At 50.2% G+C, this 21,116-nt stretch overlaps 1 protein-coding gene across 1 annotated transcript; it reads left to right on the top strand.

The window, feature by feature from the left end:
• The first annotated feature begins 604 nt into the window (after positions 1–604).
• LOC129078333 (radial spoke head 10 homolog B-like) lies at positions 605–20,179 on the top strand. The gene is made up of 19 exons (XM_054583455.1): positions 605–861; positions 3,308–3,383; positions 4,559–4,627; positions 5,363–5,536; positions 7,108–7,193; positions 7,890–8,010; positions 8,418–8,594; positions 8,932–9,088; positions 9,325–9,446; positions 10,071–10,260; positions 11,185–11,299; positions 11,969–12,048; positions 12,143–12,291; positions 13,696–13,803; positions 14,726–14,869; positions 16,242–16,358; positions 17,517–17,619; positions 18,921–19,113; positions 20,011–20,179. The coding sequence occupies exons 1-19, from the start codon at positions 605–607 to the stop codon at positions 20,177–20,179; spliced, it is 2,607 nt and encodes an 868-aa protein (XP_054439430.1).
• Positions 20,180–21,116: the final 937 nt, after the last annotated feature.

The raw sequence follows: 21,116 nt of genomic DNA, 5'->3' as shown, positions 1-21,116 counted from the left end.
ACGGAAATTAATAGCTTCCCTGTCGTGTGCCCGCTCCCATCTATTAGACATGTTTTGTGCATTAATTTATTTACTCCTTATAAAGAAACAAGGTGCTATTGTCCGTATTTGGGATCCGAGGCAGAAGGACACGAAGTAACTTGCTGGAGAACACACGCCAGCCAGCAGACCCGGGAGCTGGAGTCCAGCTTTGAGCGCTTTGCCGCGCTGACCTACCAGGAGACGGGCTCTTGAAGGGCGGACTGACCGTAGCAGGACCTCGAAGGTTAGGTAGCCATTTTTCATAGACCACGTTACCCCGCTTGCTGGGACAGTTTGAAAACAAAGGGTACATGGCGGTTCCAATTTTAAGATTGTAGCAACAACCAATGTGTTATGGAAACTTATTTTTATAAACTGGTGATGCCTGTTATTTGTAATTTTTCAGGCTTTAGAAGAATGGTAATGACATTGGGTTGTAAAGCTAAAATTTTAATTTCAAGGGAAATATTTAGAGACAGTTTTTTTTTCAGATAAAACTCATCAATGCTTTGAAACAACTCTCAGCTGAAGAAATTGGTCGATACTTCAGTACATAAAGTAAACTTCGGGTCGCCTAAAGGAAATGGTGAAAGAAAAGAAAAAAGCAGACAAAAAAGTGGATAAGTCTGCCCGCTCTCCCTCATCTCTCTCTGATAATCCGGAGGTTTCCAAACCAGATGACAATTCTGCTAGACAAGAAATGTCCCCAAGTACTGTCCCGCTGTCAGAAGCGCAGCTCCCCGAACCGGGATCCAAACGGGAGTCCAGAAATTGTCCTCGACAAAACAAAGACGCCACTCACTATGAGGAGCCCATTCTCACCGATCTCATCGTTGAAAGGTGACCGTTCTGGGCAGTCTCGCCCCTGCCCCCTTTTCGTCCGCTTTTATGCTCTGTTCTCTCTCATGGGAACCTCTGCAGTTTCCCCTGCTGTCCCCCTAGGTGACGATGAAAATCTGCGTTGTTAGCCCTGGCCTTTCCCCTAGAGTTCTAGGTTCTCATGTTTAAGTCCCTGCTGTACATCGTCTGCTGGCCTTCGTACCCCGTGTCCAAAAGCAGAGACCGCAGGACTGGGACTAGGACGAGCTGGATCTGGGCCAGCTCTGGGCATCGTGCACCCCCACCCCCCACCCCCAGCCCCGAACCTTTCTGAGCCTCGGGATCTTCACTGGGGAAAAGGAGGGAATGCCCGCCTTAGAGGGTTCCTCGGCATGTGGCTGTTCCTCTCCCAGATGCTGGCTTCTCCGTGGGTCCCTGTGTCCGTCAGGGCGCCACCGTTCTCTTATAGATCCAGGCTCGAGGTTGGAGAACTGTCCTCCTCCTTCGTGTGCCTTTCATATTTCTCGTTCCTCTGTGCTTCTCTCGTTGTTCCCTTCTTCTGTGCCTGGACCCATTACCCCTTGTCTGTGCTCTTGGACTTGCTTCCTAAAGGCGTCTCTGCTTCTAGCCTCTCTTCTCAGGCCTCCTGAATAGATTCACCTTCCCATTTACGTCACTCCCTGTATTAGTTACCTATCTTTGTAGTAAGTCACCTTAACACATGGCAATCAGAACCTGTCACCTCACCGTTTATGGGGGTCGGGAGTCTGGGAGCAGCTTCGCTGGATGGGGTTGGGCTCAGATCTCACAAGGTTCCATCAAGGTGCCACCTGGGGTCCCTGTCATCTGCAGGCAGGCTGGACACTGCTTTCAGAGTGGCCCACCAGCACGCAGTGGGCAGGAGGCCTTGCCTTGTGTCCTCGTCACGTGGGCTCTCCCTGCAGGGCTGCATGAGCGTCCTCAGGGCGTGACAGGTGGCTTCCCCGGAGACCCATTCGAGAGAGAGTTGAGGGCGGAGGCCACCGTGTCTCTTATGGCCTAGTCTCAGATGTCACTCTGTCATTTCTGCAGCCTCCTAATTGGTCACACAGGCCAGCCTTATTGAGCCTGGGAGGGGACCCCATGAGGGCACAAATGACAGAGGTGACAACCACTGGGAGCTGTTTGGAAGCTGGCTACCACCCTTCTCTTAACAACTCTTAATTTCTTTCCATTGTCTGCAGAATAAAACACCTCAGGCTGCCTCTCCTCTCCCAAACACGAGAGCCCAGCGAGACTCTTCCCTCACAATTCCGTTCATTTTTGTCTTTGCTTACATAGGATGCCCTGCCTGGAATGCTTGTCCCTTATTTCTGAGTGGCCAAATCCTACCCTCTCTTCAAGGCCCCACCTTTTCCATCCTTCCCAGTAGGAAGTAACTTTTCTCAAAACGTCTTATCATACGTACCATTTTCTTTTATGTATTACCGTATGCATAGTATATATTACTTTCTATTATAGGAATTACTGTAATTTACTTATACTCTGAAGTTCTTTTCCTGGCTGAAAATTCCTTCATAGCAGAGATACACCCAGAATATCAAACGCCAGACCTCGGGCCTAGTAGGGGCTCAGTCAAGATTTGTAGTTTGAATGGTATCAGCAGCCATTTATTAATGAGCTACTGTGTTCCAGCTCTGAGTTCAGCGCTATAGAAGGATATTAAAAAGTATGAAATATGGTCCACAGTGCCAGAGGTGTCCAACCTGCGGCCCAGGATGGCTAAGGACGTGGCCCAACACAAAATCGTAAATTTACTTAAAACCTTTCTTTTTCCTCATCAGTTTTCATTAGAGTCTGTGTATTTAATGTGTGGCCCAAGACAACCCTTCTTCCAGTGTGGCCCAGAGATGCCAAAAGGTTGGACGCCCTGACTCACCGCACCCCGCTCCTCCTGCTGAGCTCTCCCCCTCGCCCCAGCGGTGCTACTCTCCTCTCTGTTTTCTCTGAACTTGCACTCTCAGGCCCGTTCCTGCCTCAGGGCCTTGGCCCTTGCTGTCCCCTTCCTGGGGTCCTCTCCCCAGGGTTCTTCTCCTGGGTGCTTGCTCCAGGTCCTTGAGCTCTCAACCCTCGTGTTCTCAGAGAGGCCTTCACCCTGCCTGTCCGTGAACAGCACCTTCCTCTCCAGTCGCGTGTTCACCAAAACTGACCGCGATCTGGGGTTAAGCTAGCTTGTTCGTTTCCCAGTCATTGCCCCTCGCTCCTCGGTGAACTGACAGCTGCGGCGGCAGGAGCTTCCCAGGCTTGTTCCCAGGCCGCAGCTCTGGCCCCGGCACCGAGGAGGGGGCAGGTGCACCGCGGCCCTCGGGGAGCGTTCGCGGAGTGAACGAATGGCAGAGGTGCCCCTTCATTCGTGTTAATAATGTGTCTTAACCCGCCCTCGCTTGGGTTCGCATCAGTCGTGACCTTGAGTTTGGTTTCTCTGTAGCTATGAAGGGGGAAAAGCCCGCGGACTGTATGAGGGGGAAGGCTTTGCCGTCTTCCAAGGAGGTGGCACCTACCGTGTAAGTGACGCCTTCGGGGAGTGGGCGGGAGGAAGGCGTGGGGAGGCAGGTACAGATTTGCGTCTTCAGACAAATCCATTGATTCTTCAAAAGAACTTGGAAGTACTTAATGCTGATTTTATTTTGAACCCTGATTACGTATTTTAAGGTAAAAAACATGGCTTAGTGCAACTGAAGTAGTCATTTTAGATTTTTTTCTTTTCCTGGTTTTTGTTTATTTTACAAACAACTTTAAGGTCGCTGTAGTAAATAATGAAGAGTAAAACCCCAGGACTATTGGCCTTTTGCCTTTTCTAAACGTTTTTAATTTTGTGTTCCTTGCATTCCTTGAATGGATGTATCAGCATTCTCACCTGGGTGTATTCATTTTGTAGGTAGCATCTTGGATCTTATTTGACTTATGCATCCTTCTTTGTGTTGTTACATGGTTTTGTAACTTGTTTTTATTGTGGTAAATATATATAACATAAAATTCATCATTTTAACCATTTGTAAGTGTACAAGTTCAGTGCCATTAAGTACACGTACCAGGTTGTACAACCTTCACTCCTGTGCCAGGACTTTTTCATCATTCCAAAAATACTCTGCCCATTCAACATTAGATCCCCATTCCCTCCTCCATTATAATAATTTTTAACATTGCATAGCATTCTAATTTACTAGTCACAGACATACCATAGCTGTTGGGTACTTTCGGGGTGTTTTCACTTTTTTGCATTTATTAACAATGCCACAGCGAAGGCCTTCATTCACCCAGACTATCAGAACAATACGTGATTACTACAGGCGCACAGGTTTCTGTGCTTGCGGCCATAGCGTGACTTTTAGCACCCGGTCCCCCCCCCGTCCCCCCCCACCCCGCCCTTATCATACTTGTTAAGTTTTTCGTAAAAGCTCTGACGAATACCGGCCCAGGTTGAACTCAGGCTCCTGTTTAACGACCGCACAGGGCTGCCTGGGGCAAGTCGCAGGCAGCGGGCTTTCCTCGGACCCCGCCTCAGGTCCTTCTCAGAACGAGGTGGGTGCCACAGCGGCGCCAGCTCAGAGGCGGGTGCTGCCCACGGAGACGGCGTGTCGGCGCAGATGGAGGTGGGGAAGGACTGGCGCCGTCGGTGGCAGCTGTCATGTGAAGCCCGTGCCCGGTCCCAAGGGTTTGTCCTTGTTCTGTTTTGAAGGGTATGTTTTCAGAAGGACTCATGCACGGACCAGGGACTTACGTCTGGGCTGATGGACTGAAATATGAGGTGAAGCACATAATACATGATAGTTCTAAACTGTAGTTGTGAGATGTAATGGTCAGGTTCCCACAATGAAGCGTACTACTTTCATAAAAGGATTCAGCACATGAAATCCACGGAGCCAAAGGGCGCTGGTGAAAAGTGAGTTGTTACACCCTAGGACCCTCTGGTGGTGTTGGCAGGGTCACCTGCGCATTCCAGAGGGCTCTGACGTGCCAGGCGTGCCCTGGCCCTCTCCTCTAGGCGAGCAGTTTCCCACGCCCTCCCTCCTGTGCCTTCACTCTGCAGAGGTCAGACCGCAGCCGTCCCTTCCTCTCTGGGGGTCTCACAGACCCGTCTTGCTGGGGTGAGGGCAGTCTGTATTTTTAAGGCAACTGCTAGCACCGAACTGCTCTCCGAGAGGGCCCAGGGTTCAAGTCCACTCACAGCCTCCTGTGGGGTGGGTTCCAAGAATCCACAGTTCCCAAGGCCAGGATGTCACCGGCTTGCTGCTTGGAGCTCAGTCGGCACGCAGATACACTTTTGTGCCTGGGCTGCTTTGCCATGGAGGGGCCAGGGGAGGGAGGGCGGGAAGAGTGGAGACGGAAGGAGGAGGGCAGAAGCCGGGGGGACAGCCGGGCGTCTCCGCAGGGGAGAGACAGATGTAGTGCCGGTAGTCAAGGGCGCGTCTCAAGCGTCCCTCAGGCTGAGCGATGCCTCCACCGCCTTCTTTCTGTCCCTCCCCCGGTTTTTTTGCCTCAGGGGGACTTTGTAAAGAACATCCCCATGAACCTCGGTGTGTACACGTGGCCGGATGGCAACACCTACCAAGGAGAAGTGATCGACGGCATGAGGAACGGATTTGGTGTGTTCAAGTGCAGCTCGCAGCCCGTGTCCTACATCGGCCACTGGTGCCAGGGCAAGAGACACGGGACGGTGGGTGAGGCCGCCGTGGGCTGGCCATCTGCACGCAGATTGTCCAAACACCGAGGCCGGGGAGCGGGGGCTGTGAGGGTATATCCACTTTTGTTTATTGAGGCGAAATTCATGTCACATGAAATTAACCATTCTAGAGTGAGCAGTTCGGTGGCCTGTGGCATCAGTGCGCTTTCAGTGTTGTGCAAACACAGCCTCTGTCCTGTCCCCAGACGTTCCATCCGCCCGTACCCATGCCCATTAGGCAGTCACTCCTCCCTCCCCGCCAGGGCCGACAGCTTGCTTTCTCTGTCTCGGGGTTTACTTATTCTAGACATTTCATACGAAGCAGAACCATACAATATGTGATCTGTTGTGTCTGGCTTCTTTCACAGAGCACCGTGTTTTTGAGGTTCATCCGTGTTGTAGGTGCTTCCCGCCTTTTTATGTCTGGATAGTATCTCACTGCATGGACGGGCCACCCTTTGTTTACGCACTCGCCCCATTGCGGGGCATCTCGGCTGGTTCCATCTCTTGGGTGCTGTGAACAGTGTCGCTATGAACGTGTGCAAGGATTCATTTGAGCGCTTTTTTGCTGATCTTTTGGGTATATAGCCAGGAGTAGAATCACTAGGTCACATGGTAACTTGAGGTTTAACATTTTGAAGAACCACCAACCTGTTTTCCATGGTGGCTACACCATTGACATTGTCACCAGCAGCGTAGCTTATGTTTGCTTCTAAGCAAGGTGGTGGTTTGCTTTGGTATGGGATGGTGAAATACGGTAGCAATATGTTTAGAAAAGAAAAGGCATTATAGTCATCACTTTCCCCAGATGTAGACTGTTCAGCTAATGTCTTGTGTTGTGTTTAGTTCTAGCTCATTGCAGATCAGTTCAGGCTCAGGGTGGCGAGGGCTCCGCGGAGGCACCCCGGTGGCTGCAGAGGAACAAGGTAGCTTGATAATGAGCAAGAAGATGGGAAGGTCTCCTTCTCGTGCGTGTGCACACACACACACCAGTGAATAAACCACTAACTTGAGTCCAGTCAGCATAGCTCCAAATACCTTGCACAGTGGCCTGTCCCTTAGAGAAGTCATCACAGAAATGTGACACTGTGGTCACCTGTATTAGGAAGCAGTAAAGTAAGTAAGTAAGATGTCCAAATGGATAAAAGAAAAATGGTTTTGGTACCTACGGGAGTGACCTTCAGTGATGTGGAAGGTGCTACCCTTCACTTTAGGTGACAACAAACCAGGATTTCTTTAGGTGCTTACTTGATGGCTTGTTACACATATAATGAATACACTGAAGGTAATGAAAGTAGTCGACAACCCATGCCCTCATGTGGCACTTTGTTTTTAAGGAGTCATTAAGTTATGACGTCAGCTCATTCTCCCTCGGTGGAAACTACCATGTTCTTGATTGCAAAACAGAAGCGTAACATGGGTTACACGTCTTGCTTGAGTGTGATGTTTGACTTCTGCATAACTTGGGCCCCTTAAATTCATATAGTACGTTTTTTATCTTTACCTACACAACGGGATTTGTTGTATGAGGCTTGATTTTTAAAAAATGATATTATTTATCTTAGGGCTGCATTTATTACAATGAAGAGGGCACCTCTGCGTATGAGGGGAACTGGGTCCACAACGTGAAGAAGGGCTGGGGGGTCAGACGGTAGGTGCTGCGGCTGCTCGCCTGGAGTGTGGGCAGACGTGGGTGGAGGGCCCCCCACCCCCGCGTCAGTCACTTAGGCGGATTAACGAGGGTGGAGAGAGGGCAGAGGCCGTGTTTTCCGTGTGAGCAGGGGAAGGTTCAACCCCGGTGCACCCTCACGGCAATGCAAATATCCGACAGGAAGTGTAGACAAGCACCACCTTAAGTGATGCCTGAATGCGCTGTTTCACTTCGTGTAGATTAGAAACGGCCTTTTTCCGTCCTCCGTATGCGCTGTGGGTCTCCACGATATGTTTTACGTTTTCTGAAGACTTGCTACATGTGCTTGGTTTTTAGACTGAGCTGATAGGGTCAAAATGTTTGGGGGGGGGCGGCAAAATATTAACTAACTATAACACTACAGGGAATTATCTGTAAAGACTTAAAATCCCTGCTCTTACCCGCTTTGCCACCTTATTAGGTGATCAGAAAGTTTAATAAAGTGCTTTGTTGCCCCTCCTAAGGTGGTTATTTTTACGTGCCACATACCCATCCACGGACTTAAACTACAGGGAAGATTGTATGGGCGAGAGGGTTAGGTTTCTTCACGAGAATTCAGGGAGAACATTTAAGAGAAAATCTTAGAGGTAAATGAGTGCATAGGAGATAACCGATTGTTTTTATTTTTATTTTTTTTTTTTTTTTTTTTGGTCCTAGTTATAAATCTGGAAATGTGTACGAAGGTCGGTGGGAAAACAACATGCGCCACGGGGAAGGCATGATGAGGTGGCTGACAACTAACGAAGAGTACAGCGGCCAGTGGGACAGGGGCGTCCAGGTACCCGCAGGACACGCCGGAGGCAGGCACCCCGCGGGCCCGCAGCCTGTGCGGGCTTCGGTGTCGCTGTGTGTGGCAATCTGAAATTCCAGCTCTAGTAAGTTTAGAAACTCAAGCCAGGCACGTCACGTGCACTGGCTCTGACCGATACACACAGCCAGCACAGGGGAGGTGTTGCCCCCAGTTCACAGGTGAGAAACGGAGGGCTTGAACGATCTGCCTTAGGCCAGGACTGGCCAGCACGGAGCTGAGCTGAGATGGAAGCCAGCTCTCCGTGACCCCAACGTCCGGGTTCTTTGCCCCATCAAACGGGTCAGGGTGGTGGTTCCATACCTGACCGTCAATAGACTCAAGTAAACAGAGGAAATTTTGAGAACATTTCTCATGGAAACGTCCTTTCTTTTCAGAATGGTTTAGGAACACACACGTGGTTTCTAAAGAGAGCCCCCAACTCCCAGTATCCTCTGAGAAATGAGTACAGAGGGAACTTTGTGAACGGGTACCGGCACGGCTACGGGACCTTTTACTATGCCAGTGGAGCCGTATACGAGGGCGAATGGGTTTTCAATAAAAAACACGGCATGGTGAGTACAGATCCTTAAAGATTACATTTGGAAGATTGTGTCCCTGGCTGTGTGGCTCAGTGGACTGAGTGCCAGCCTGGGAACTGAAAGGTCGCCGGTTCAATTCCCAGTCAGGGCACCTGCCTGGCTTGTGGGCCAGGTCCCCGGTTGGGGGTGTGTGAGAGGCAACCAATTGATGTATCTCTTGCACATCCATGTTTCTCTCTTTCTCCCTCCCTTTCCCTCTCTCTAAAAATAAAATATTTTTAAAAAATTTAAAGATTATGGAAAGCACTTGAAATACAGTAAAAGGCATGTTATTTTTCCTCAACTACAGAAGTTACCTTTCTATCTGCAGGGCCGACTAACTCTCAAGAACGGGCGTGTGTATACCGGCCCGTTTTGCAACGACCACATAGCGAAGCTCCCAGGCCTTGAGGGTGAATTGATCAAGGACCCAGACCCGTCTGCAGACCCTGCCCTCGGGTGCCAGTTCCGAGGGTCTTCCAGCACTGGTAGGCAGTGTGCACCTGGGGGATGAAAGTTAATTGATCTCTGTTTTCGATGGTACCCACTCATCAAAATACCCCTAATGCTTCAGAAAACAGATGTTTCCCGTGCGCAGATGCGTCCTTAGGTTGTTTGGAACACTCTTGTATTGCACTTCTGTGGAAAATTGTTCTGGCATAACATTGACAAAGCTGAACATTGCTCCTCACCATGACCCCCTACGTTTGCCTTCATTTGCTAGAAATTATCAGGAAGCTCGACGGCAGTGAAAGTAGTCCAGTGTTGGGCACAAGCGTTGAGCTGGACCTGCGTTTGTTGCTAAGTATGTACCCTGAGAAAGACCAACCAGAGGAACAGAAGCAGGTAAAAACTGTTTGTATTGTTACACATTTGTATTTTAGGCTTAAATACTTTTTAAAAATAATTTATTTTTCAATTATGATTGACGTACAATATTATATTAGTTTCAGATGTACAATCCAGTGATTAGATATAACTTAAGAAGAGATCACCCCAATGAATCTAGTACCCATCTGACACCATAGTTATTACAATATTATTGACTGTATTTCCTGTGTTGTACTTCACATCCTCGTGACTGTTCTGTAACTACCAATTTGCACTTATTAACCCCTTCACCTTTTTTCCTCTTCCCTTAATGCACCCCATCCACGTGGCAGCCATAAAAATGTTTTCTGGATCTCTTTTGAGTCTGTTTCTGTTCTGCTTGTCTGTTTGTTTATTTTTTAGATTCCACATATAAGTGAAATCATCTGGCCTTTGTCTGTCTTTGTCTGACTTATTTCACTCTCTGGGTCCCCCCATGTTGCTGCGGATGGCAAGGTTTCATTCTTTTTTATGGCTGAATCGTATTCCACTGGGTACATGCACCACTTGCTCCTTATCCGTTTAATTTAGAGAACAGGTGCCTCTTTTGCTTCTGTTCTTACTGGGTAAGAGAAGATGCGCACAGCTTTCTCTTCTCAGGTAGAATATGCCATCTTAAGAAACATTACGGAGTTAAGAAGAATCTATAGCTTCTACAGCAGCCTAGGATGCGACTGCTCCCTGGATGACACCTTTCTGATGACAAAGCTTCACTTCTGGAGGTTTCTGAAGGACTGCAAATTACATCACCACAAAATAACTCTTGCGGATATGGACAGGGTATTAGGTGGTGAGTATCCCAGGTCCCCCTCACCTGTTGGCTCAAAGGGAGGCGCACCGTGATGTCCGCCCAGAACCCGCCGGGGAGTGTGAGGGGCTGAAGGCAAAGGCTGGGGGAGGCGTTGCAGATCCCACACATGGGCTCCTTCTCAAGCTGCTTAAGACGTGAGTGAAGAAGCAACCGTGTGACGTGGCAGGGACACCAAGGCCATCTGCAGTGGGGCGGCAACGCGGGGGCCCCCGGCCTGTTCTTGTAAATACAGTTTGATGGGAACACAGCCGAGCCCACTTGTGCCCGCAGACACTAGAGCTGAGTGGTTGTGACAGGGACCGGCCTTCGGAGCCTGAAGTATCGCATTTACTGTCTGGCCCTGAGCTGCCGTGAAACGCGCTACATTGTCGGGGCAGAAGCAGAGAGGGCCGGGGAGGGCTTGGAACAGCCTAAAAACGCTTTAGGTGGTCTTGGGCTTGGTCTTGAGTTTTAGTTAGAAAGTCCATGCAACACATTTAATGCCTCTGAAGGTTTTACTCATTTCAGATGAATTCTGGGAGGCAGGACTGAAAGCCTCAAGTTACCAATCTGAAAAATAAAATATTAGAACTAATACCGATTCACTTTACATTTAAGTGTTTGAAGTAGAGTTAGCATCCATTTAGAGTTATCTGCATTAATCAGTTGTGGGTCAGAAGACTTTGAAAAGTGTTGAGACACAGGATCTTGAGAGTTTCTCATAAAGTAACCAGATGTATCTTTCAAGTGGGACTTAATTTTTAAGTGGATGTGGATATACAGTTCAGAGTATTCTCTAGGAAGAAAATACTCAGTTCCTGGAATTGTGTGCTAGTATTCACATCTTTGACTTGCGTACCAGGAGCAAGTGAAATAGAAGGTTCTAGAAAATACTAGCCATCCTCTCCAATTTTCTTATTTTAGATAATAATGACATTCCAGCTGAAGAAATTCATTCTCCATTTACAAAAATACTTTTGAGGACATTTCTGAGTTACCTCCTGCAGCTGGCCTATCACATTCACCACAAAGAATTCCAGTAAGTACCACTTCTGGACCCTGCCAGAGGACAGGGGCGGCGCTAGCTGTCACCGGAGTCACGGCATTTGTCCTCTGTCCTTCAGCATTTATTGTGATTTTTACACACTCTAGAACTGAAGGACTAGAACCAAAAATACCAACCACAAAACCATGAGCTATCAGCTCAAAACGGTGGAAGCCCGGCAGACGAGGTCCCCAGTTTTCCCACCGATGTCTCTTTTCTGTCCCACAGTCTAATCCAGGATCCCACGTGGCATGTTGTTGTCATGTCTCAGTCCCCTACGCCCTGTGGTAGTTTCTCAGACTTTCTGTTTTACACCCTCGACGCTTTTGAAGACTAGCGGTCAGCCGTTCCGTGACGCGCCCCTGACTTCGGTCTGCTAATGCTCTCCCGTCACGGCACCGAGCGCGCGGGTTGGTGCGCTGCCCGTTGTTCCCTCCCTGCTGGGCTGTGATCTGTCTCGTTGCTGGCGATGTCACCCTTGACCGCCCGGTCACCGCGAGGTCAGCCAGGACTGTCTCCTGTCCACTGAGCATGGTGCTTTGCCCCTTCTCTGCCCCACGTGTGAGAAGCCGGTTACCAAGCCCTTCCCGGCCCCTCTCTAGGAGGGCGATTGCGGCCCACCTGCTGGAGGCAGGAGTGATGGTAATGCCTTTTTTACCACAGGAATAGAAGCCCCTCGCTGTTTTTGTGTTTTACAAAGCTGATGGCTGAGAACATTCACCCCAATGCCTGCTGTGTAAAAGGTAAATACAAAACCAATAGGATTCTCTTCACTCGTTTTTCAAGACACAGTTTTGTGATCTTTTTTTGAATGTTTATCTTCGGTGGTACGTTTAGGCCATTTGTTCAGTGAGCAGCAGCAGACGCTGTACTCGATGAATTACGTCGACATGACCTGGGAGGTTTACAGGGCGCACTGCCGGCCGAGCGCAGTGCCACCGCATGAGCTCACCATGAAGGTGAGGCACTTCCTCTGGATGCTCGAGGTGAGCGCTCCGCCGGCCCCCACCGGCTTTGTCCTTGCAGGCGCTGTGATTTTCGTTGAAGGGAGAATAGGCGAACTGCGATTCAAAAAACAGGGTGAGGTGTGGGAGGCCTTTTCAGAGCCGCTGAACCTTTCCTGGGTCCCTGTGGGCAGAAGGGAGTAGCCCCGCTGCCCACGGGGTCGGTGCAGCCGGCCGCCCGGGGTCTGTGCTAGAGCAGAGCTTGCCGGCGAGGAAGGGGGCAGGGGAGCGAATGGCGTTTTTAAAAATCATCCTTCATCAAAGGAGGAATTTTAAAATGTTACCAGTTTGGAAAATAGTGAGAACATCTAATTTATACAATATTCTCGTGCTAAGTACTGGTGGTTTTTGTTTCATGATGCTTTTGATTTATACTTGTGGGAAGTTGAGGGCTAAAACCAAAGGAACTGAATGCTGGCGGGGTAGGGTGCTTGAAGAAATGTAAGTGTGGCGCGGTGTGTGCGTGTTTGTGTGTGTGTACACCCGCATGTGAAACCTCCTTTCTTGTTCTCCCTGCTGGCTTCCCCTGTGCGTGCTGAGCCCTGGCTGCCCGTGTGCACGTAGGGGTGCGGCACATGGGAAGCCTTTGGGGGGCGAGTGGCACGTGTCAGAGACTAGACGACATCTGGGGGGTAACCAAGCCGGGAGGCTGTCCCTGGCTCCCCTCCTCCGCAGCCAGCCCTCTCTGTATTCATCTCTTTTCTCGGATGTTCTGTTTTGCAAGGGAGGATGTCTCCCAACTCCTGGGAGACAGAAGCCTGGTTTCCAGATCTGAGAACAGTGGGGTGTGGGGGGGGTCGATGTGGACAGAGGAGTTTCCCAGGAGGCCCTTGCACCTGACCCTCGTTTCCGCAGCACTGTGACTAGGGGACCAAGTGTCCCCCGGGCCGAGTGCCCTCCGGTTCAGTGTCTCGGGGAGCGCACCTCCAGTCTTCAGCCAGCCTTCGGGGGGTCCTCTGTGTGCAGCCCCTCCTGCAGCGCGGCTTTCGGAGGCGCCCCTCCCTCGCGGGCTCTGGCAGCGGGCCCTGGCCTGCCCCCGCCTCCCCAGGCGCCCTGCTCCCGTCCCGCTGAGTCCGCCGCCCAGCCCTTTCCCTCTGACAGAGCCCGGCTGACCTCTCACATCTGGGTGGCTTGCTTTCGCGTTCTCTCTGTCCTGGGTGTAGGCCTCTCAGAACCTCTCTACTGGTATTTCTGAAGGATTACGTTTGGAGAAGAGAGGTAACTACCAATGTTAATAGAGAATGCTTTATCAAATCACCACTTTCTAAGATAATCATTTCTGGTTACATTTTCTTAAATTGTTGTATTGATATGAACTGCCATTAAAAATATATAGCTGTTTGTAATGATAGGCCATTATGGTGTGACTGGCTGTTTCTTTCACAGGACTTTAAAATGATCAATAAAGAGTTAACAGCAACCAAATTTGTGGAGGTCATAGCAGAGGACAATCCTTTCATGAACGACGGAATTGACAGCAACTTTGAACTTGAGGTCTGTAAAGAGGTGACGTAAATGGTATAGATCCAGTTCAGACTGTTTTTTCTTGGATACCAAGAAGCAAGATTTGATTTAAAAGAATTCTAATCCCAATACATAAAACTATATGTGTGTGTGTGCACGTGTGTGCATATGTGTGTGCACACATATGTATATGTGTGCATGTATACATACATATCCTTGATTGCATTAGAAAACTAGAGATTAATATTAAAAAGAAAACATGAGATGTCAGGAAATGAACAAAGTCAAAAGAATGTAACCCTACCATTCCAGTTCATGGAGAATTTACTTAGCAGTTTAATGCATGCTCAGGCTCCGTGGTAGACATGTCATAAACCCAAGGCACTGCCTGAGCTCCTCCAGTGGGCCGACTGCATGTGTCGTCAGTCGTGGGGGGCTGGGTCGTCCCCGGGAGCAGACAGGGGCCGGCCTGCAGCCGCTGGTCCAACCAGTCAGCGCTGGTGCAGGGCTGACGGGCGTGGCGGGGGGTGATCCCAGGCCCAGCCAGCCAGCCCCACGTGTGCCCGCGCCGCAGGCCCGTGTGTCGGACCGTGGAGGGCAGGCGGGAGGGGATGGCCGCACAGCAGGTGGCACTTGCACTTGACGCGTGGTTCTCAGGTGCCACTTCTCTAGTTGTACAAGAAAAAAGGACGTACTTTTGAAAATGATTATCTTCAGTTAGCTAATATAAAGTGTTTCATCAAAATAGAAAAATGACAAATCTAGTGATAGAACATACACCGTGAGAGGTCTTTTAAACACTGTGGGTTTGGCTGCAAACCAGTGTACACCCACCACCCTCATGCAGCGAGGGGGTCTCCTCCGGAGGACAGACAGGGGCGCCGCGACGAGGCGCCGATTGGCCTCGAGGCAGGTCCGGGTGACTAAGACGCCGTCGTTCCTTCTGTTGCAGCTGGTTTTCCTGGAATTCTTTGAAGCTCTCTTAAGCTTTGCATTCATCTATGTTACTGACCAAATGGCTAGATCCTATTTAAGTTTTCAAAACAATTACTTCACTGGAGAGGAACTTGGAAGCACTTATATGGCAACAAATAAGGTAACGAGTAATATGTTACAATTTAGAGCAAGGAATGGTTTTCTTCTGGAATGGTTAGACCATCCTCAAAAGTATCCTGGGCTTTTGTAACCTTTCAGGAAATAAGTCGTCTTTTCATATTTTGTTTTTCTTCCTTAAGTTAGAGAAAATGTACTTCCTGGTCACACCCCGGGAGACAGACTCCGAGCCACGATAGGAGAGCGAAGGGCAGGTGCCTGCGAACACGCCAGGCGGGTTCTTAGAACACCTGAGGTGTTTTGTCGTGAAAGGTGTCGTCGCATGGTCTAGTGTTTGCAAGGGCGGAAAGCGCGTCCCAGAGTGGAGATGCTAAGGGGCAGCTCCTGAGTGGGCACGAGGTACTAGGGGGTCCCTGAGGAGGGGCTGCTCACAGGCCTGGACACCAGGCTTCGTTCGCCCCGAGACCTGGCTGGGGCCAGGCCCGGGGCAGTGCTTCATTGACGGCTTCGGTGCTGGGACAGATGGAGACGCCCCAGTTTTGGATGGGGGGTTCAGGTTAGTAGGCTTGGAGGATTTCTGGTTTTGGAGCCATTGGAGCTACAAGGGGTTGTGGGGAGCCAGGGGACCCCGCGGGGGGCTGCGGAACTCTTCGGAGCTGCTCGCGCAGGAGCCTCCTCACTGTGGTCTAGGGGAGACTCGGGCTGCGATCCCTGGGCTGTGCCCTGGGCCCCTCGCGGGCTGCAGCTCCCTGTTCCCCTGCAGCGCCTCCCGGTTCACTGCGGCGGCCAGGCAGGCCCCCCACCCCTGGTCACCTGGGAGCCTGGCGCCAGGCTGCGGTCTGGGTCTGGGTGCTGCTCTGAGGCAAGCGACCTTACAGATGGCATCGCCATGGACTCCGGTGACTGAGCGTGAACATCCGGTCTGGGGACTGTCCTCAGACACCATCTGGCCAGCGTCACTTCTGGTTGTCAGTGTGGCATTTCAAATGTCCACTGGGATAAACAAGTCATACTGCAGTCATGCAATGGTGCATGAGTCAGCAGTGAAATAATGCACGATACACACAATACCATGCATGAATCAAAGTAACTGTGCTGGGGGAAAGCAGCCAAACCAAAACAGGTGCATACTGTTGTGCTTATATAAAGTTACATAGAATTCCCAGAAAGTGCAATGTAACCTGCGGTGATGGCAGGCGATCAGCCGTGACTGGGGGCGGGGACGAGGGGTCACCGCAGGGCACAGGCAGCTTTTGCAGGGACAGGCACATTTCACTGTTTTGACCAAGGAGACGGCTTCACAGGTGCAGACACGTTCACTGTACACGATGCTTCGCTCAAATCGTGTGTGTGCATGCCTATTTCCATGGAAACCATTACCTCTCTCACAGCCTGTCCCTGCTCTGAACACCCAGAACAGGAGTCCGAGTCCAGAGATGAGCCAGGACCCCGCCGGGCGCTGCAGCGGCGCCAGGTCGTCGTCGGGCAAGTTAGGCCTCTGGTGCAACTTCAGCGAAATCGAGACAACAGAGGTTGGTTTCCACCACTCACGCACACCTACTATGTGACAATGCCCTTCCTGTGCTGGAGACCAGCAGCGAACTCGCAGCCCGTCCTCCCGTGGGCCGCACCTTCGAGTGAAGACGGGAGATGGTAGCAGGCGGACACAGAGCAGCTGAGGCCCACGCGGGGCTCACCAGGCGCCACACGGCCGCAGGTGCTGTTTCGGTCTCCAGGCGGGACCCGGGGCCGGAAGGGCTCAGTGACGTGCCCGCCGTGGCAGACCTGGTCGGTGGTGGAGCCCGGGGGCACGATGCCGGCCCGGACTCCGGATTTGCTCCTGTGCATCGATCAACGGGGGGGGGGGGCAGTCAGGGAGGTCTCCTGATGAAGGGACGGTTGAGCAGACCTGAAGGAGTGAGGCGCAGCTGTGTCTTTGCCTGGGAGAGGACCGCCCTGCGCAGAGGCCTGAGGCGCGCGCACGCGGGTTGCGGATGGAACAGAGGGGCAGCGGGCGGGGCACTGGGGCGGCTGCAGCGGACGCGCCGAGCGGAGGGTCAGCAGGCTTCCCTGCAGCCTCGCCGCTGCCAGAGCAGCCAGGGAGCCTAGGGAATGATCTGGAGGGGTTTTGAAGGCTGTGGAGTGAGAGGGACAGCGAAAGCAAAGACTTCCTGGCAGAGAAACGCCTCGGTTTCCGGCCTGATGGGTTAGACGAACGAACGGTCTCCGTTCACCGGGGAGGCTGGGGCGGGGGAGAGGAGACTGGAGCAAAGGCAAGGGGTTGGTTTTGGACATATCAGGGCAGGTCCTCCAAGCGGGGACGGCAAGTGGCACAGCTGGATACACAAGAGTGGAGTGAAGGGCGAGATCTAGCTGGAGGCAGGAATGTGGGTGTAAACAGCGTACATGCGGTAATTAAAGCCGTCCACTTATGAATGTGAGGTAACTGTAATAAACACTTTTTCAAATCTTTGATTTCTTGGGGGGAGCCTTGCAGTAGGTACAGTAACTGTTATTTCATTGGTAGTATGAGTATTGGTATTTTATGCTTGTTAAAAAGAGCCAAATTAGCTTAAAGAGAATGGCCTCATTAACAATCTTCTAATTATTAAAATGTAGAAAGTTAGTTTTAGTCCATAATGCTGCAGAAATAATATTTAGCTTTATGATTTTTCTTTTTTACATAAAAGCCCAAGTTCCAGAAGTCTCTAAGTGATGACAGAATTTCCAAAATGAATTTTATATCTCCAGGAGAAGGGCTAACCCTTTATTTACCTCAAAATGGTGAGTATCGTAATTACAGAACTTTAAGTTTGGCAAACTGTTGCTTATAAATTATATAAAATTTATAAAAAATGTACAACTGCCGTGTGTGTGTGTGTGTGTGTGTGTATTTCGACTGATACTGCTGTTTCCAGTTCTGTCTCCTGCTTGAAAGAGGTCACTTGCTTGAAAGAGGTCACTTTCAGGGCATGATCTTACTGAGGTTTGTGTGTTTTTTTTTGTTTTTAGTATTTTTTCCAGTGTTATTCAGCTAGAATTGACTTACAGGGCTGCATAAGTTTAAAGCGTGCCACATTATTATTTGACTTACATGCATCATGAAATGGTGACCACAATATGTTTAATATCCGTCCTCTGAGAAAACACAAGAAGAAACTTTTCCTGTGGTGGACACTCAGGCTTTGCACACCTGACGTGCATGCGGACCGCAGAGCAGGGCCAACCAGCCACCGCGCCACCCCTGCTTGCGCATCTGAGAAAGGAAGTCTGTGCTGTGCGGCCGTCATCACCTGCTTTGCCCTCCCCCGCCCCTGCCTCTGGGCACCACAAGTCTGATCTATTTTTCTATGAATTTTTTTAATGTTGTTAAGATTCTATGTATAAATGAGATGACATAGTGTCTTTCTTTCTCTGACTTATTTCACAAGTCAGTAATTATTTTCTTATTTAATTCAGAGTTAAAATCCTCTTTATTATTCTCTTAGTGAAACTACCTTTAAAGACAAATGTATGCAGCCCCGGCTGGTGTGGCTCCGTGGACGGAGTGCCACTCTGAGAACTGAGAGGTCGCCGGTTCAATTCCCAGTCGGGGCACATGCCTGGGTTACGGGCCAGGTCCCCATTTGGGGCTGTGCGAGAGGCTACCGATTGATGTCTCTGTCACATAGCGATGTTTCTCTTTCTCCTTCCTTTCCCCTCTCTCTAAAAATAAATAATTATTTTTAAAAAAAAGACAATTTATGCAAATGCCAAGAGGTCTCCTTTTTCCCCCCAAGACATAGAAAGTGTTATAAATTTTCTAAAATTTGAATTTTAGAAAACCAAAACACTTACGCTATTTAGAAAAAAAGCACAGGCACCAGGAGACTCGAAGGAGCAGCTGACAGTCACGGCTGCGGCCTGGGGCCCCTGCCTCGTTCCAGGCAGCCCGCGAAGCGCTGTGTGGTTCCCTGGCCCCCCGGAGGCCTGAGAGCGCAGCACCCGCTGTCACTGAGGCTGGGGGCACCGCCGGGAGGGCCAGGACGTGAACCCGGCCTCCGCGGTTGCTGCAGAGCCGCATGGGTGTCCACTAAAACGAAACTTTCTTCCAGAGGAAAACCCCGAGGATGACCAGGACGCGAAGCTCCGCCTGTGGCTCAGCCGCGTGTGTTTCTTCTTTGTGAACGTCCTCTTCCCGGCACACAGGTGCCAAGGGGTTCTCAAGAAGAAAGTGAAGGAAAACAGGTCGCAGCTTGCGGCCATTGCCAAGAAGAAAGAGCTGGAGGACGACGAGCTGGAAGCTAGGTAACGGCCCCCTCCACCTGCCGCACCCCCGCGGGCTCGCTGGGCCCTCTCCTGCCTGTTCCCTGGAGCTGCCAGGAGCTTCAGGACCATGTGCTTTCCTCAAGAGCACACACACTCCTCTGAAGGTGGCGTGTCCTCACGGGGCGCCGAGCACCTGTGGCTACCAGGGAGAGCCCTGCCTCTCAGCTGCCTGTTCTCTCCTGTTGTCTAAGATGGTAGTGACGTCTGTGTTGCGAGGCTCCCACGAAAAGGCAGTATGACAGAGTGGCTGAAAGACCACAGATCTAGAGTGGTCTTTCCCAGTTCAAATCCCAGCCCCACCACTTAACACTTGGGTGGCCCTGGGCAAGGGGTGCCACTGTGCACCCATTTCCTCATTGTTAGCTGGAGATAACAGCCCACAGGCCTGCGGGGAGGAATGGTGACCGGCACTCGCTGAGTGCCCAGTGGGGGCTGTGCACTCGCCTTTCTAGAACCACTGTCCAGGCTTGATGCTACGCAGGCACGCAGGCATGTGGGTCCAGAGTACAAACACCTGCTTTCTGCACCTCAAAAAAGTGCAGAAAGTGCACCTCAAGCCTGCCAGTCTGTCGAAGAAATGATTAAGCTGGACTTAAGGAAAAAGAGTAAGTGTTTTCAAAGGCTACTTACTAGCTGCTAGCTGCTGAGAGAAAAGCAGTTTGCAAGTCACTGTAGATAATGTCCAAATACGGTGGCATTTCTTTTCAGGCAGTGATGGTAACTTACGGTTTTTGTGACAAAAACAGGTCCGTTCTGGAGACAAAACTGTACGTTGCCGTCCAGGTTTAGATGACTTTACATCACAGCACATAAACGCTGCTTTTGATATTACAGAGAAAAAAAAAAAACCCTCCTTCTGTTTGCTTCTCATCTTAGGCTGAATAGCTTGAGAGAGGAAGAGGCCAAAAGGCAGGACTATGAGGTCCACATCACCGTCATCAAGGAGCCGGTGGAAGCCTCTTCCTTGCACTTGGCGCCCAGTCCCCCTAAGGAGGACATGGTGGTCCAACCCAAACCCGTCCTCAGTAGGAAAAAGAAAAAATAGGGGTTCCTGGGTTTGTAAATGTAAAAGGAGTTTAGAACCAAAGCACTGTGACAAATTTGCTGACCAGTAAAGCCGGTTGCTTTGCCTCCTGTCTCAGTGTGTTTGAAATACCACCCCCTGGGCCACTGCATTGCAGGATTTGCTGAGGCCGGATCACTGAAATGCCTGCATGGAAGACTGAGCTGAATGAAAATAAATGTATATGGGTATTGAATAAGTGTTTAGTCAATGACTTTTATTCAATAGGTTGGTGATTAAGTTTAGAGTCTGATAAAACCAATCAGATGTCTGCGGGGAGTAGATGAACTTACTGAAGGGTTTCTTCAGCTCCTTTGCCCCTTGTCACCGCCCTGTGGCCTCCTCCTGCCTGTCCTTCCCTTGTCACCTCTGGTGTGGCTTCCTCCAACTCACAGCACCACAAGCCACGTGGCCGAGCAACAGGCCAGGAGCCCTTGTGCAGTCGGGGTTAAGCCTCTGTTATGAACTGTTAAGAGCTAACAACTTGTTTTAAAGCTTAAGAACAATGAAAATACAATGTATAACTTCCAAATTAGCAGAAGGGAGGAAACTCATCCAACATAAATCTGGGAAAAGGGAAAACAACAAAGAAAAAAAGATGGAAACAGAAAATGAAGATGGTAGGGAGACGTACAAAGTTCCCAGGAATCACCAAATGTACAGACTAAACCCACCTCTTCCGCCCCCGACCCAGAGATACTTAGATTGGACTGAAAAATCAAAATTCACTTCAGTGTTACTCTTTATAAGGGAAATATCTTCAACAAAACCATAATAGAAAGGATGAAAATAAAAATATGAAAAAAAATGTACCACAGAAATGTAATCAAAATGGTTAGATTGCTTGCAAAACCTGACAGTTACCGGGAAGAAAACTGTCATCATAAAGGAACAGATGAGGAAGACAACATTTAGTAAA

The sequence above is a fragment of the Pteronotus mesoamericanus genome, unplaced genomic scaffold, assembly GCF_021234165.1.
Source record: "Pteronotus mesoamericanus isolate MK-2021 breed Mesoamerican mustached bat unplaced genomic scaffold, CSHL_Meso_final contig_1, whole genome shotgun sequence".
In the NCBI taxonomy this organism is placed as follows: domain Eukaryota; kingdom Metazoa; phylum Chordata; class Mammalia; order Chiroptera; family Mormoopidae; genus Pteronotus; species Pteronotus mesoamericanus.
The sequence above is the reverse complement of the archived record's forward strand: the minus strand, read 5'-3'. Positions and strand labels throughout refer to the sequence as shown.